General features: G+C 39.4%; 1 protein-coding gene across 2 annotated transcripts; it reads left to right on the top strand.

Annotated features, from left to right (window-relative positions):
- The first annotated feature begins 3,992 nt into the window (after positions 1 to 3,992).
- On the top strand, positions 3,993 to 9,966 carry LOC131233356 (choline-phosphate cytidylyltransferase 2-like). 2 transcript variants are annotated; one of them, XM_058230046.1, is made up of 8 exons: positions 3,995 to 4,472; positions 6,038 to 6,151; positions 6,611 to 6,706; positions 7,573 to 7,615; positions 7,724 to 7,879; positions 8,070 to 8,138; positions 9,104 to 9,214; positions 9,494 to 9,966. In XM_058230046.1, the coding sequence occupies exons 1-8, from the start codon at positions 4,231 to 4,233 to the stop codon at positions 9,584 to 9,586; spliced, it is 924 nt and encodes a 307-aa protein (XP_058086029.1). In that variant the 5' UTR covers positions 3,995 to 4,230; the 3' UTR covers positions 9,587 to 9,966. The 2 variants fall into 2 exon arrangements, with proteins under 2 accessions (XP_058086030.1, XP_058086029.1); XM_058230047.1 differs by lacking the exon at positions 6,611 to 6,706 and having other exon boundaries at positions 3,993 to 4,472.
- Positions 9,967 to 13,132: the final 3,166 nt, after the last annotated feature.

Consider the following 13,132-nt stretch of genomic DNA (forward strand, 5'->3'; position numbering starts at 1 on the left):
GTTTCAAATTCGGTCACGTGGTTTGTGCCGGTGTGCCAGAATCGAATGTATGGCTCAATTCAAACTGAACAACTAAGACCCCAAGCGCTAAGATAGATTGATACATTGGAATTGACCGTATATGACAGAGATCGAATGAGATTAGTGGTCGCCTATTTAGCCACTGCACAATGTTATTTAAGATAATTAGGCGATTATTAAACGGCGGGGTTCATCCTCTAAAGATGGGTTGTACCTTTGTTTTCTGTATGAAAGAACTTTTCAATACAAAAAAAAAAATAAAAAATAAAAATTCTCATAGTTGACCACAAAGAACAATTGTAGGTGCTTTTTTAAACAAAGAACTTGCTTGATATTTGAACTAAGTCCAACATATGAGCATAGAACTGAATTATAACTAAAGTTGCCAGCTACTTAATTATTGCTACCAATTACACTAAGGAATGTACACAACTAATAATGCTAAGGAGCACAAAGTAATTAAAAGATAAATTTGATTTTATTTGGTTAGTATGAGACCTATTTTTATACTGAATTCCTTTGCTATTTATAGTCTTAGGTTGATCATCTGGATTTTTTCATGCAATGATGGATACTATAATTGTTTAACCAGTGCTAGCATATCCTGATAACCACCCCAAGGTTCCTTATTGATTTAACCACATTTCGCTCGAAGACTCTTGCTTTGCCGATGACCGCTTGATAGATACCAATTGTAATACTACAAAATACTCTACGGATATCTCTGCATATTTCAAATACACCCCACACAATTCTCATAAAATGTCCTGCTAATCGCTCCAAGGTTCCTTATCGATTTAACCACATTTCACTGGCCACTCTTACTTTGTTGACGTCATGGCACCGCTCGATGGATGCCAATTGTATTACCACAAAATACTCTTCGGATATCTATGCGAATCTTAATTACAGTACACAACTCTCGTAAAATTATATGCATCCCTTTTGTATCTCTTTCTAATTGGCGTAGAAACGGGCAGAAATAGAGTAGAACAACACGTACACTATCTGACCCGTTAGAAAGTTGCTCCAACCACTTGTAATAGGTCCTTAAAATCAGGCCGACCAATTGATTGAGTCGACTAAGCCAGTAAACAGGGCCATACCATCGCCCCTCAATGATTTTAATATTGTGTCCCCATTGATGACACGATGGGCGTGATTTTCATTCCACGTAAGAATCATTGTATACACGGGCCACCCCGGCAGAAGTTAATCGCTGTTTGAAAAAAATAAAAAATACAGAATGGCCGCTTTATTTGATCATGTCTCTTTGTAATGGAAACGGATTGCGTGGTGTGCCACACACCACCAACCTCCGAGGTGTGTTGACATCACCAAGTTCTGTAGGCCCCACCATGATGCATGTATTATATCCACACTGTCCGTCCATTTGGCAAGATCATTTTATATCATGAGCCCAAAAATGAGTCCTATCCAAAGTTCAAGTGGACCACGCCACAAACGGCAGTAGGGACAATGATTCCCACCTCTAAAACATTCCTAGGGCCCACCTTGATGTTTATTTTACATCTAACCTGTTCATAATGTCACACGGATCTGAATGAAGGGAAATCGCAAATAACAGCTTGATCCAAAACTTATGTGACCCCACGAAGGTTTCAATGGTAGAGATTCACCCTGCTTTATGCGACGTGCTCCACTTGAGCTTTGAATCTATCTCATTTTCTAGCATAAGTATTGAAACATTCGTGCCAGATGGCCGGACGGTTTGGAAATAACACATACAACAAGACGGGCAACAGAACTTGGTGACGTCAACACACCACAGATGTCGAGCCGATCTGTTTCCCCTCGGTATGTGTTTTATTCGCCATCCATTTCTTCATATCATTTAGCCCAAAATGAGGTAGATGGGAAGCTGGAGTGAATCACTTAATAAATAGTTGAGATAATGACACTCACCTCTAAACCTTCTTAGGGCCCACCATAATATTTATTTGACATCCCATTCGTTTATTAAAAAAATAAAAAAATAATTGAAAAAATCTAAACTGCCCGAAGAAAGCCGATTGCCTGCAACAGGAACTTAAGTGGGCCCATTGTGATGTCTGAGATATCCAAACTCTCTATCTATTTTGCCATGTCATGTTAGGACATGGCCCTCAGAATGAGGCAGATTTAGATACTAAACCGTCCACATCACAGGAAAAGATGAGGATTGAATTTCTACTGTTGAAATATTTGTGGGGCCACAGAAATTTTAGAATAGCCTCTAATAATTTTGTATTTTCGGTTCATTCCATAGGAACCTTATAAACTGTATAAATGGCATATAAATATCACGGTAGACCGTAGGGAGGTTTCAATGGTAGGCATTTACCTACACACTTTTTGCTTTTGTGCCGCCCACTTGAATTTTGAATCTACCTTATTTTTTAACCATGTCCTACATGATCTGGCAAAGCTTATGGAAGGATTGGATTTCTCACAGACATCACGGTGGACCTCACCTAACTTCATGTGGCAGGAAGTTTTCAGCCACGTGTTGCGGTAGAAAAACACAAATACGGACCTTTAAAATTATTTTAAATTCCTATTTCCTATGGTGGGGTCCACTTGAGCTCTGAATCTTTATATTTTTGGACTGATACCTTAAGTGCCTGTTTGGTTTTCCATAATACAGGGAAATTGCTGTAAATTATGAGAAAAAAAAAGTAATTATTACATTCTTTCACGTGTTTAGAAATGAGCGAGTAATTTCACCTAAAAAACCGATCCAAAAATATTGACTTAAATTCATGGGCCCCACCATAATGTATATAATATATCCGTGTCGTCCATCTATTTTATTAGAATATTTTGAGGTTTTATCCGAAAAAATTAGAAAGATCTAATGTTCAATTGGCCCACATGAAAGGAAACAATGGACTTAATTTGTCCACCATTGAAAGTTGATTCTTTTACTGGGCCCATGTTGAGGTTTATTCACCATCTAACCTGTTCATAGGGTCACATGGACATGGATAAGTGAAAAATATAAACAAAAGCCTGATCTAAAATTTCTAAGGGCCTCGATAAGTTTTTAATGGTAGGCATTTAATTCTCATAATTTCATGTGGTGTGGTCCACTTGACCTTTGAATTTGCCTAATTTTTGAGCTCATGTCTTAAATTCATTTGGCATAATGAATGCACGGTGTAGATAAGCAACACACATTATGGTGGGCCCCATATTTATTTTATAAATTCTTCAATTTAAGTGCTTAAAGAGTAACCGGCCAGTCAGCATTGGAACAGATGAAGGTAGATGAAGAGCTTGGAAAATAATGATTACTCATTTACAACGTAATTCCACTTAGCCAGGAAACAAAAGAGGCCCTAAATGAGCTGCAGAAACACGTAATCACATATCACGGTGGGGAATCTGCGTCGGATGGAAAGGCCCTATCAATGACATGGTATACGCGTATCTCTGGACCGGAGGGAGGCGGATTACCCTGAGACCTGGTGAGCCGACTCTAGGGCCACCGTCATGTATGTGTTTTATCGGCGTCGGACCGGTTCCTATGGAAGGGTCTTAGGTTTTAAATCCATCCCACATCTTATGTGAGGCCCACTGATTTGTCATGAAGCAAATCAAATCCGTCCACATGAAATTGATTTAAATTTTGTATCATCAAATCAAGTTTGAGAATAAAATTTATCACAGAGAGACCACAATAGAGGAAACAGTTCAGAATTAGTGAACAACGTTAATGCCATTGTGGGTTAAAGAAAGCTTCTTTTTAAAGACTGAATAAACACGCTTTCATCGTTCGCAGATATCTGATTAAAATGAACAGATCAGATCAGCCATGGAGTGGGCTCACCAATGGTTTAATGGAATCTATGATCCATCATTTGGAAAAGCCTCGGTAAGGCGTCGACACATGGACATTTATGTCATGCAAAAAAGTTAATAGTTCCCCACGGGTTAAAAAAACCATGTTTTCAAGAGAAAAGGCTAAAGCCAGTACCACGTCATACGTGGGGCTATTGGCCCTAAAAACCCCTCCCCAACCGAGTCGGAGTCCGGAAATTCGCGTCCATCGAGACGTCTTCGGCAACTGTTTCTCTCTCAACCATTAAACGTAGTCCACTCTCTTTCTCTCCTCCGAAAAACGGCCTTTTTTTCTCTTTGCTTTCTCCCCCGCAAAACCAGATTCCCTTTCCGATCCCGAAAACCAGATCGGACGGTGTAGATTCTATGGCGCGGTTGCCCCGGCAGCGGCAGAACTTTCCCAAGGACGATGACGATCCTCCGACGCCGGAGTCCTGCAGATGGGCGGAGGCAGCCTCTATCCACCTCGATCCGCATCCGGTCAGGGAAACGGGAGAGTCGGCGAGGGGAGAAGCTTCGCCGGAGAAGCCCATCCGCGTGTATGCTGACGGAATCTACGATCTCTTCCATTTCGGACACGCTCGGTCGCTCGAACAGGCGAAGAAATTGTAAGAATTGCAATTGCATTCCCTTAAGTTATCGTTATTGTTTTGTTTTTTTATTTATGAGAATTCCGGATGCGCGAAAAAAAAAAATGATGAATTGGAAGAGCTTTCGTGTTGTTTTCAATTTGAAAAACCTGATTATTGGTTTTGTAGATTCCATTAAGTCCGAATGATTTCGATATAGTTGTTGAATTTCGATCTTGTGATAGTTCAGATGCTGGAACTGTAAATTTCGATTAAAACTTAATGAAATGGTGAATCCATGCATCGAAGAATTTGAATGAATTGTGGAGATTTCCCAATAATGGGTGGTTATGTGTTATTTGATAAGAGTTGCTGGAGTGATTCGGGCTTGGAGAGATTGAATGGCAGTTCAGGGCATACGTAGATCCAGGCCGGTTCAACCGGTGAGTGATTGGCGCACGCGCATTGAATATTGACGTTGGTCATCTCTTTTCCCATACATGTATGGCCCAGATGATGAATAGACTGTCCTGATTTTGGTTCAGGGCAGGTTCATGGTGACCCTTAACCTTGAATCGCCTCGCGCATGTGCACCAAATCACCTATTCAATCTTTCATTGTACAAATTGGCATAGTGTTTCTCATTTTGAGAAAAATGGTGTTCGGATTCAGATCATAAAGAAATTTTAAACCAATATTTACTTTGAATGCATCAGGCTCAAACAGATATGTTTTCAGTATCAGAATGCTACCAAAGAATCATTTACGTGGATTAAATTCCATGCTGTTGGACATACGACATTTTGAACCGTTCATGCCAATGCACAACGCAATATTTTCTTTTATTAATTTGAATTAACAAGCTCTATGATATTTCACTTCCTTAGCTGCAAAGTTATATATTATTCTGAACTTGAACATGTCTGCTTATTTTATTCCTTATTTCACAAATTTGGAAATGTGATGGGCATTTGGATGTACCCCAAATCACAGGTCTAGTGGTAAGTCAAGGTGAAGTGGATCCTCACCGTTTCATTGTGCGTTTGGCGTGCAGGAAAAGGAATCTGCTGTACATGGGCTTTTGTTTCTCTGATTTTATGCACTATCTGCTCTACAGCTAGATTAAGTACTGAGTTGATTGGAGTCTATACAAATGAACTTGGTGTCGGAAAGCTCCCACAGTCATTTTAGCAACTACAGTGCATTCAAACATTGTCCTAGATGACTTATGTATGAAAACTCAATGCAATTATGCTCATGCAGTGGACCTTTTGTGATTGTGGTGGTAACCTTGAATTTTCATCAAATTTGAGTTTTACATTTTAAAAAATAAAAATAAAATGGCTATCAATGGCGGGTTTTGAATGCTTCTATGTACTGATAGAAACATCTTGTTGGTATTTGGTTTCTTCCATCCTCTAATTGCTTGCATTGTGTTGTTGACCATTTTAAAATGCATTATGCACTTGGTACAATGTATCTCTATGGTGCATATAATCTCTGGTTGTATTGTCATTTGCCTGTATCTTTGATTGTTCTGAGGGGTTTGGTGAAATTTGCAAATTTTTTTTTTTTTTTGATGAACATATGTGCCTGTTGTTTAGGTTCCCCAACACATACCTACTTGTTGGCTGCTGCAACGATGAAGTAACTCATATGTACAAAGGGAAAACTGTTATGACCGGAGATGAGCGCTGTGAATCTCTTCGTCACTGCAGGTATTCAGCTTCATTGACATTTTTTAAAAAGAAACTTCACAAAGTTACCAGACGTGCGTGCAGTATTCCTCCTGGCATCGTCAGAATTCGACAGAATTAATTCTGTGGGAATTAATTATCTAGATTATGAAGTAAATCAACCATTCTTTAGCCATTTTCACATTTTCCCGTTGTATGTCTTAATAGAGGTTAACTGTATTGCAGATGTTCTTGCCATGGAAGGTGTCAACTGTTAGTTGCACCTTTTTTGTATTAGGAACTCTTTCCATCCTGGTTCCCTCCCCATTTATAAAGATCCTCATAAATGCATCTTTTGTGCTTTGAAAACATTTATTGTGGGAAGATCTAATTTTCATGATTTTACATTTTTAATGGAAAAAAATATTTTTATTTCATAATTGGCATAAAATGGAAATCAATGGCTGTTCTATGCTAAACTACCCGCGTCTTTTCTTCTAGGTGGGTTGATGAGGTTATTCCTGATGCACCATGGGTTATCACACAGGAATTCATCGACAAGCACAAAATAGATTACGTGGCGCACGACTCTCTTCCGTAAGATTTATCTGTATAAATGCATTAAACTCATCTGTATTGATAGTTCTAACAAATTATAACAGTCAAGAGAATCTTGTTTCTGCTTATCTTTTGCATCGTTAAGTCCTCTTTGGGGGTGTCAGTCTCAATTGTCTCTGATTTTTTATCTGAAAGGATTTGAAATGTGAAAAAAGTGGACATTTGCTCTATCCCAATTTCAAAGTGTTCCCTCTTGAAGTGGGCAAACATAAAAGGGCACTGTTTTTTAATGAGTTTCATTGACTCCAATCAAATTGAAAGAGGAAAAACATAACGAGGCGCTGTTTCTCAATGAGTTTCTTTATGGTCCATATAGTGATCGTGAAGGTTCAGTATCAGCTGTTAGTTTCTTTATGTTAATATTTTAAGTCTATGTTTGGTTCTGCTGGATTCGAGTTTCAATAAGTTGTTTGGTAGAGAGAGACAAAAAATGACTAAATTGTAGTACCTATTCACCTTCTCTCTTAAAATTCATATTGAGGTTCCAGGCTCCAAATTGCAACCATGTTTCTTTCGAGTAGGAGTAGGGGGGATCTTAACTGCAATTCAAGGGCTAGTTTCTCATTATGACTGCCAAGGAAGATGTCTTCATCTGGGTCATTGCCTCTCTATTCAACCAGCTATTTCAGTCAATTCAATTGTGCATCCAAACACAGCCTAAATTATGCTTTTACTCTGCATTCGCGTGGATGCATGAGCTGTCTAGTCATCTGTGTTCTGGACTCTTGATTTAAAATATAAAAAATAAATAAATAAATAAATAAATAATAAAATTTGATTGTGTACAAGAACTTTCTGTTCTGATGGAAACCTGATACTTTCTCATTTACATCTATCTTCTGTAGATATGCTGATGCAAGTGGAGCTGGCATGGATGTCTATGAATTCGTTAGTTTCTTTTTCATTTTTTTTTCACTCTAACGAATGCGTACCTTGAGAATTTGGTTGATCACTTCAATTTAAGCATGTTTTGATCTCGAAGATCTTTGGTTGTAGGTTAAAGCCGCAGGAAAATTCAAGGAAACACAACGCACGGATGGGGTTTCTACATCAGATATTATAATGAGGATACTTAAGGACTACAATCAGTATGTAACACGAAATCTAGCCCGTGGATATTCAAGGAAGGACCTTGGTGTGAGCTATGTGAAGGCACGAAAAGATGCGTTTTTTATTATCTTGTCTTCTAGTAAATAGGGGATGCATGCATTTCAGTAAGATGCACATGGACCTTGTTGATAGCCCATTTCTGCCTTCAAACTCTTGGGCCCTCCCTGTGCAGATTTTGCCTGTGATTTCTCATTGAAAGCACTGATCTGACTTGCAGCTTTCTTGCTAACAGGAGAAGCAGCTGATAGTGAACATGGGGATAACCAAGTTGCGTGAGAAAGTGAAGGAGCATCAGGAAAAGGTAAGTAAAGCTGTTTGGAAATTAGCAATCTAAAATACAGTTTTATTGGTCAAATATCAGACAAGGACAAGGTATCTAATGGCCATAAGAGATTATAGAATTAGTTTACTGATGTGCCAGTCTGTACAAATGGACCCCTCTTTGATTGATCTAGACCGTCGACCTGATGGACTCAACTGAACGGGGGAGTCCCCAGAAGTCTTCCGTACTGAAAGATCTTAGCCATCCAACTATTTGCTTTTTTCCTCACCATTTCTGTTTTTTTTTAAAAAAAAAAAAAATCATAACCATATGCTTTTATCTAATACTGTAAGAGAAATTATAGGACTCAGAACGGCATCCTGATGTTCCCAGTCTGTAGTAATGGTGCCGATGTTTCATATATCCAGACCAGTGACCTGATGGGCCCACTGCGGACTGGGGATGCCCTGGATTGGAAGATTCTAGCCATCCAATTATCTGCCTTATCTATTTTACAGATGCTTTGTAGGCCACTGATTCAAGGATTAGAATCTTCTGACATGGGAGATTTTTGGGGCATCCCTATCCATGGCGAGGCCTATAGGGTCAACAATCTGGAACAATGAAACATGGGCCCCATTTTTGTGGCTAGGCAAATCCATGTCCTGATGCTTCAGGACCCTATAAGTTATCATGACTGGAATCATTCAGATGCATGCTTTCTTATTTATAGTGGAGTTTTTCTTCCCTCCTAAGCATGTTTTTTAAACCAGGTTTTCCTGTACGGGGTCGTACTGCACTGGTTCGGGCCTGTATCAGGGCGATGCACCTCTATTGCCCATGGACGTTCGTATCGGTTGATATGTACTGGTATTAGACGATACGTCAAACCATGCTCCTAGGATATGTTGGCGATACAAACAAAAAGCTCAACACTACATAAACAGTGTCGAAAATGTATGAGACATCACAAATAACCATTCGCACCTTTCAATTGTTTGCAGTTGCATACAGTGGCAAAGACAGCTGGTATGCATCATGGCGAGTGGGTAGAGAATGCAGATCGCTGGGTCGCAGGTTTTCTTGAGAAGTTTGAAGAAGGGTGCCATATAATGGTGAGTCGTTGGAGTTGAATCTTATAACAGTACAGACGGCCATCATGGTTTGCTCTGTTGTCCTTTCTTGAAACGTGATGGCCAAGATCAATTGGGCTGGTCGAAACTGCAATGCTGGGCACAATGTGACTTGATTCCAGGACCTCAGTGGCAATCAGGGAAATGGTTTTTCAACACATGATGAGAATGGATTTGGTGGGTGCTCTGCTATTTTTGTCTGCCGTTTAAATAATTTCTTCGTTCTTTTTTTTTTTCTTTTTTTTTTTTTTCCTTTTTAAGGAAACTGCGATTAAAGATCGAATTCAAGAGAGCCTGAAGAGGCAACAGGCCAAATCAATGACGAACCTTCTGCAAGAACCAGAGTCATCTTGAGATTCTCAACCGCTTTTGTTCAATGACAAACCTTCTGCAAGAACCAGAGTCATCATGAGATTCTCAACTGGTTTTGTTGAACGCTGCCTGTTTCCATAACCGAGTGACAGTCGGTATTCTTTTCTCACTGTTCTCTTTTATCTTCTACTAGAATTGGTGGTGTTGCTTCCACCGAAAATGGCATACACTCTACTACAGCAGTACAGTGACAACTGTAAGTTTGCTGCTTAAATATTTTTTTCTTGTAGTGTAAATCTATATTTTTTTTGAAGTGTAAAACTATATTAGAAACAGTAAAAACAATCAGACGAATATCTCCAATATCCAAGGTTTGGATGGCTGTAGAAGCCACATTTCTCCAATTTATTCATTATTTGATACGTGCTTCTACTTATTAAAATGGTGGATTAGATCTCTCTCTCTCTCTCTCTCTCTCTCTCTCTCTCTGTGATGCAGTCAACTTTGTGATGAGTGTACTCATCACACTAATGGGTGGATTAGATTGCACACACATGTGCCACTTTGACACATGCATAGTGTGTAAATAGGCTCTCTTACAAGCAGTGTTCGAAATATCGGTATCGCACAATGTATCGCACCCTTGGGATACAGATACGTATCGGTTATCGCACGGGATATATCGTTTGTATCGCATAGTTTATCGCACTTTTTGGGAAACATGGGGAAACATTAGGAAAATGGTTGAATTTTTTAATGAAACTTTGGGGATTGTTAAAAAGGCCCTTAATACACACTTTTAATTCATAAAGTTTCAAAAAAGAAGTGTACATAGCAGATTTCCTTTGTATAGGGTTCTAAGCTATGCTTTGTCCGATTGAACTAAGACAACTACATTCAGTATCAACCCCGTCCATCCATTTTTCCATATCATTTCAAGACATTATCCAAAAAATAAAACAGATCCAATAATTAGGTAGACCATACCATAGGAAACAATGGTGATTGACCATTAATGGGCCACAAAAGTTTTGGATCAAGCTAATAGTAGTTTTTTCTCTTCATTCAAACCATAAATTTATCTGGTAAAATGGATGGACGGAGTGGATAAAATACATGAATTATAGTGCGCCCATAAAGTTTACAAAGTACACTGCTCATTAGGGGATCCACTTCCCACCATACTAGGGTGGGGCGTTGATCGTATGCAAATTTCCTGCCATGTTCCTTCGCTCAAAACTTAGGTGGGGCCCACTGTGATGTTTATAAGAAATCCACCTCATCCATTCATTTTTTGAGATCATTTTAGCACTTGAGAGCAAAATTGAACAGGATCCAAGACTACAGTGGGCCACACTAAAGGAAAAGGTGGGTAGGAAAATTCCTTACCGTTGAAACCTCCCTGGGTGGACAATGATGTTAACATGCCATCCATACCGTTCATAACGTTATTCCTACATGGATGAATTGAAAATACAAATATTAGTCTGATTCAAAACTTATGTGCCCCCACGAATATTTCAAGTGTGGATGTTCAATCCTCACATTTTTGGCACACTTGAGTATTAGATCCTACTCATTTTTTATTTAATGTCCTAAAATGATCTCACAAAACGGATGGATGGAGTGGATTCCTCACAAACATCAATGACAGGCCCCACTAAGGTTTCAAGCGCAGGAAGGCTTTGGCAGGAAATCCTAGTACTCTGTCGACACTCCCTGGCGCAAGTTGTACAAATATTTCAAAGTTACATGGCCCCACAATAATGTATTTATTATATCTACACCGTTCATGCATTTGGAGAGATCATTTTAGATCATGAACCCAAAAATGAGTCATATCCAAAGCTCAAGTGGACCACACCGCAAATAGTAGTGGGGGACTGATTCTCACCATTAATATATTCGAAGGGCCCACTATAATGTTTATTTTCCATCCAATCTGTTAATTAGGTGACACGAACCTGGATGAAGAGGAAAAATAAATATCATATTATCCAAAACTTCCGTGACCACCAAAAGGGTTTCAATCGTAGACGTTCAATCTACCACTGCTGTTTGCATTGTGGTCCAATTGATCTTTGGATCTGTCTTATTTTTTGGCTCAAGCCTTAAGAAGAGCTCGCCAAATGGATGAACGGTCTGGATATAATACATAGCTTATGATGGGACCCACAGAACTTGGTGACGTCAACACACAGCTTGGTGGTGTGCGCGGTGGTGGATTTTGATTTTTTTTTTTTTTAAAAAAAAGGGTGGGGTTGCGGATTGGCTACTGACGGGTTGAGTAGCTACTGAATCTACGTTACCAAGTTCCGTGGGCCCCACCATGATGTATGTTTTGTATCCACACCATCCATCCATTTGGAGAGAACATTTTATGCCATGAACCTAAGAATGACTAAGATTCAAAGCTCCAATGGACCCCACCACAGAAAGCGGTAGAGATAGTGACGCCCACCATTAAAAATTTCTTAGGGCCACAAAAGTTTTCGATTAAGCTGATATATATTTTTTCCCTTTTATAATATATTTTTTAACTTATTAACGGGTTAGATCTCAAACAAACATCACGGTGGACCTTAGGAAGGTTTCAACGGTGGATGTCACTTTCTCCACTGTTTTCTGTAGTGGGGTCCATTACAGAATTTTTTCCGCCTCGTTATTTGACTCATGTCCTAAAATGATATCACCAAATGAATGGACTGTGTGGATATAACACATTCATCATAGTAGGACCCACGTAACTTGGTGACGTTACTTCAGTAGCTATCTTGCGACTCAACCTGTCAGGAGCTAATCCGCGTCAAAAAAAAGGCTCGAACGACCTTTACGTTTTAAACAGAGAGGGTTTCGGCTTCCGGAACCCTAAAATTTCTCCCAAATCGACGGAACCCTAAAATTTCTCCCAAATCGGCGAAGATGTCTCGGGATTTCTCTCCAAAATCGGAGTTTTATTTGTGGAAACCTAGGAATGATGCTTCAATTCGAATGGCCCGCCAAATGGAAGCTTCCGATCATGGCGATCTCTTCTACAGGTACCGAAATCCACCCTCTAATTTTTTTTTCCCAATTTTTTCGGATGATGATGTCCGATATCGTCAAAATATCGTGCGATATTAACGATATATCGGCCGATATCTAGATTTTGGGTTTTTTGGTATCTTCCGAGGGTTATCGCGAGTGTATCGTCTCGCAGGGGTGCGATAACGATAATATCGGCCGATAGTATCGATATTTCGAACACTGCTTACAAGTTTGTGGCTTAGAAGACCCCATTTAGTTGCTAAAATCATTAGTATATATTGTATAAAAAACACCCAGATCCATAGCTCAACTGGCAGACTGAGTGGAGACACCTCGTTTCAACACTTGAGGTCTTGGTATCGATCCCTAGTGGGGGTGGCTAACATGGAGTGTGTGTACTAACATGCTAACACCCCCCCCCCCAAAAAAAAAAAAAAAACTGTATAAAAGTACCAAAACTAATTGAACCCAACATGAACCTCTACCCAAACCCGTATATACCTGTATTTAAGCCAGGTCCAAGAGGTGAGAATTAAACCCAACGCGATTTCTTAGCAGTTC

Source organism: Magnolia sinica, chromosome 18 (genome assembly GCF_029962835.1).
Source record: "Magnolia sinica isolate HGM2019 chromosome 18, MsV1, whole genome shotgun sequence".
Lineage (NCBI taxonomy): Eukaryota > Viridiplantae > Streptophyta > Magnoliopsida > Magnoliales > Magnoliaceae > Magnolia > Magnolia sinica.

Bases quoted from the DNA above. Each gene is read 5' to 3' on its own strand.
- LOC131233356 (XM_058230046.1), top strand. From the start codon at position 4,231: ATGGCGCGGTTGCCCCGGCAGCGGCAGAACTTTCCCAAGGACGATGAC. The intron at 6,707-7,572 runs GTAAGATTTATC...TATCTTCTGTAG, and splicing joins GTGGCGCACGACTCTCTTCC to ATATGCTGATGCAAGTGGAG. The intron at 7,880-8,069 runs GCACGAAAAGAT...TCTTGCTAACAG, and splicing joins TTGGTGTGAGCTATGTGAAG to GAGAAGCAGCTGATAGTGAA.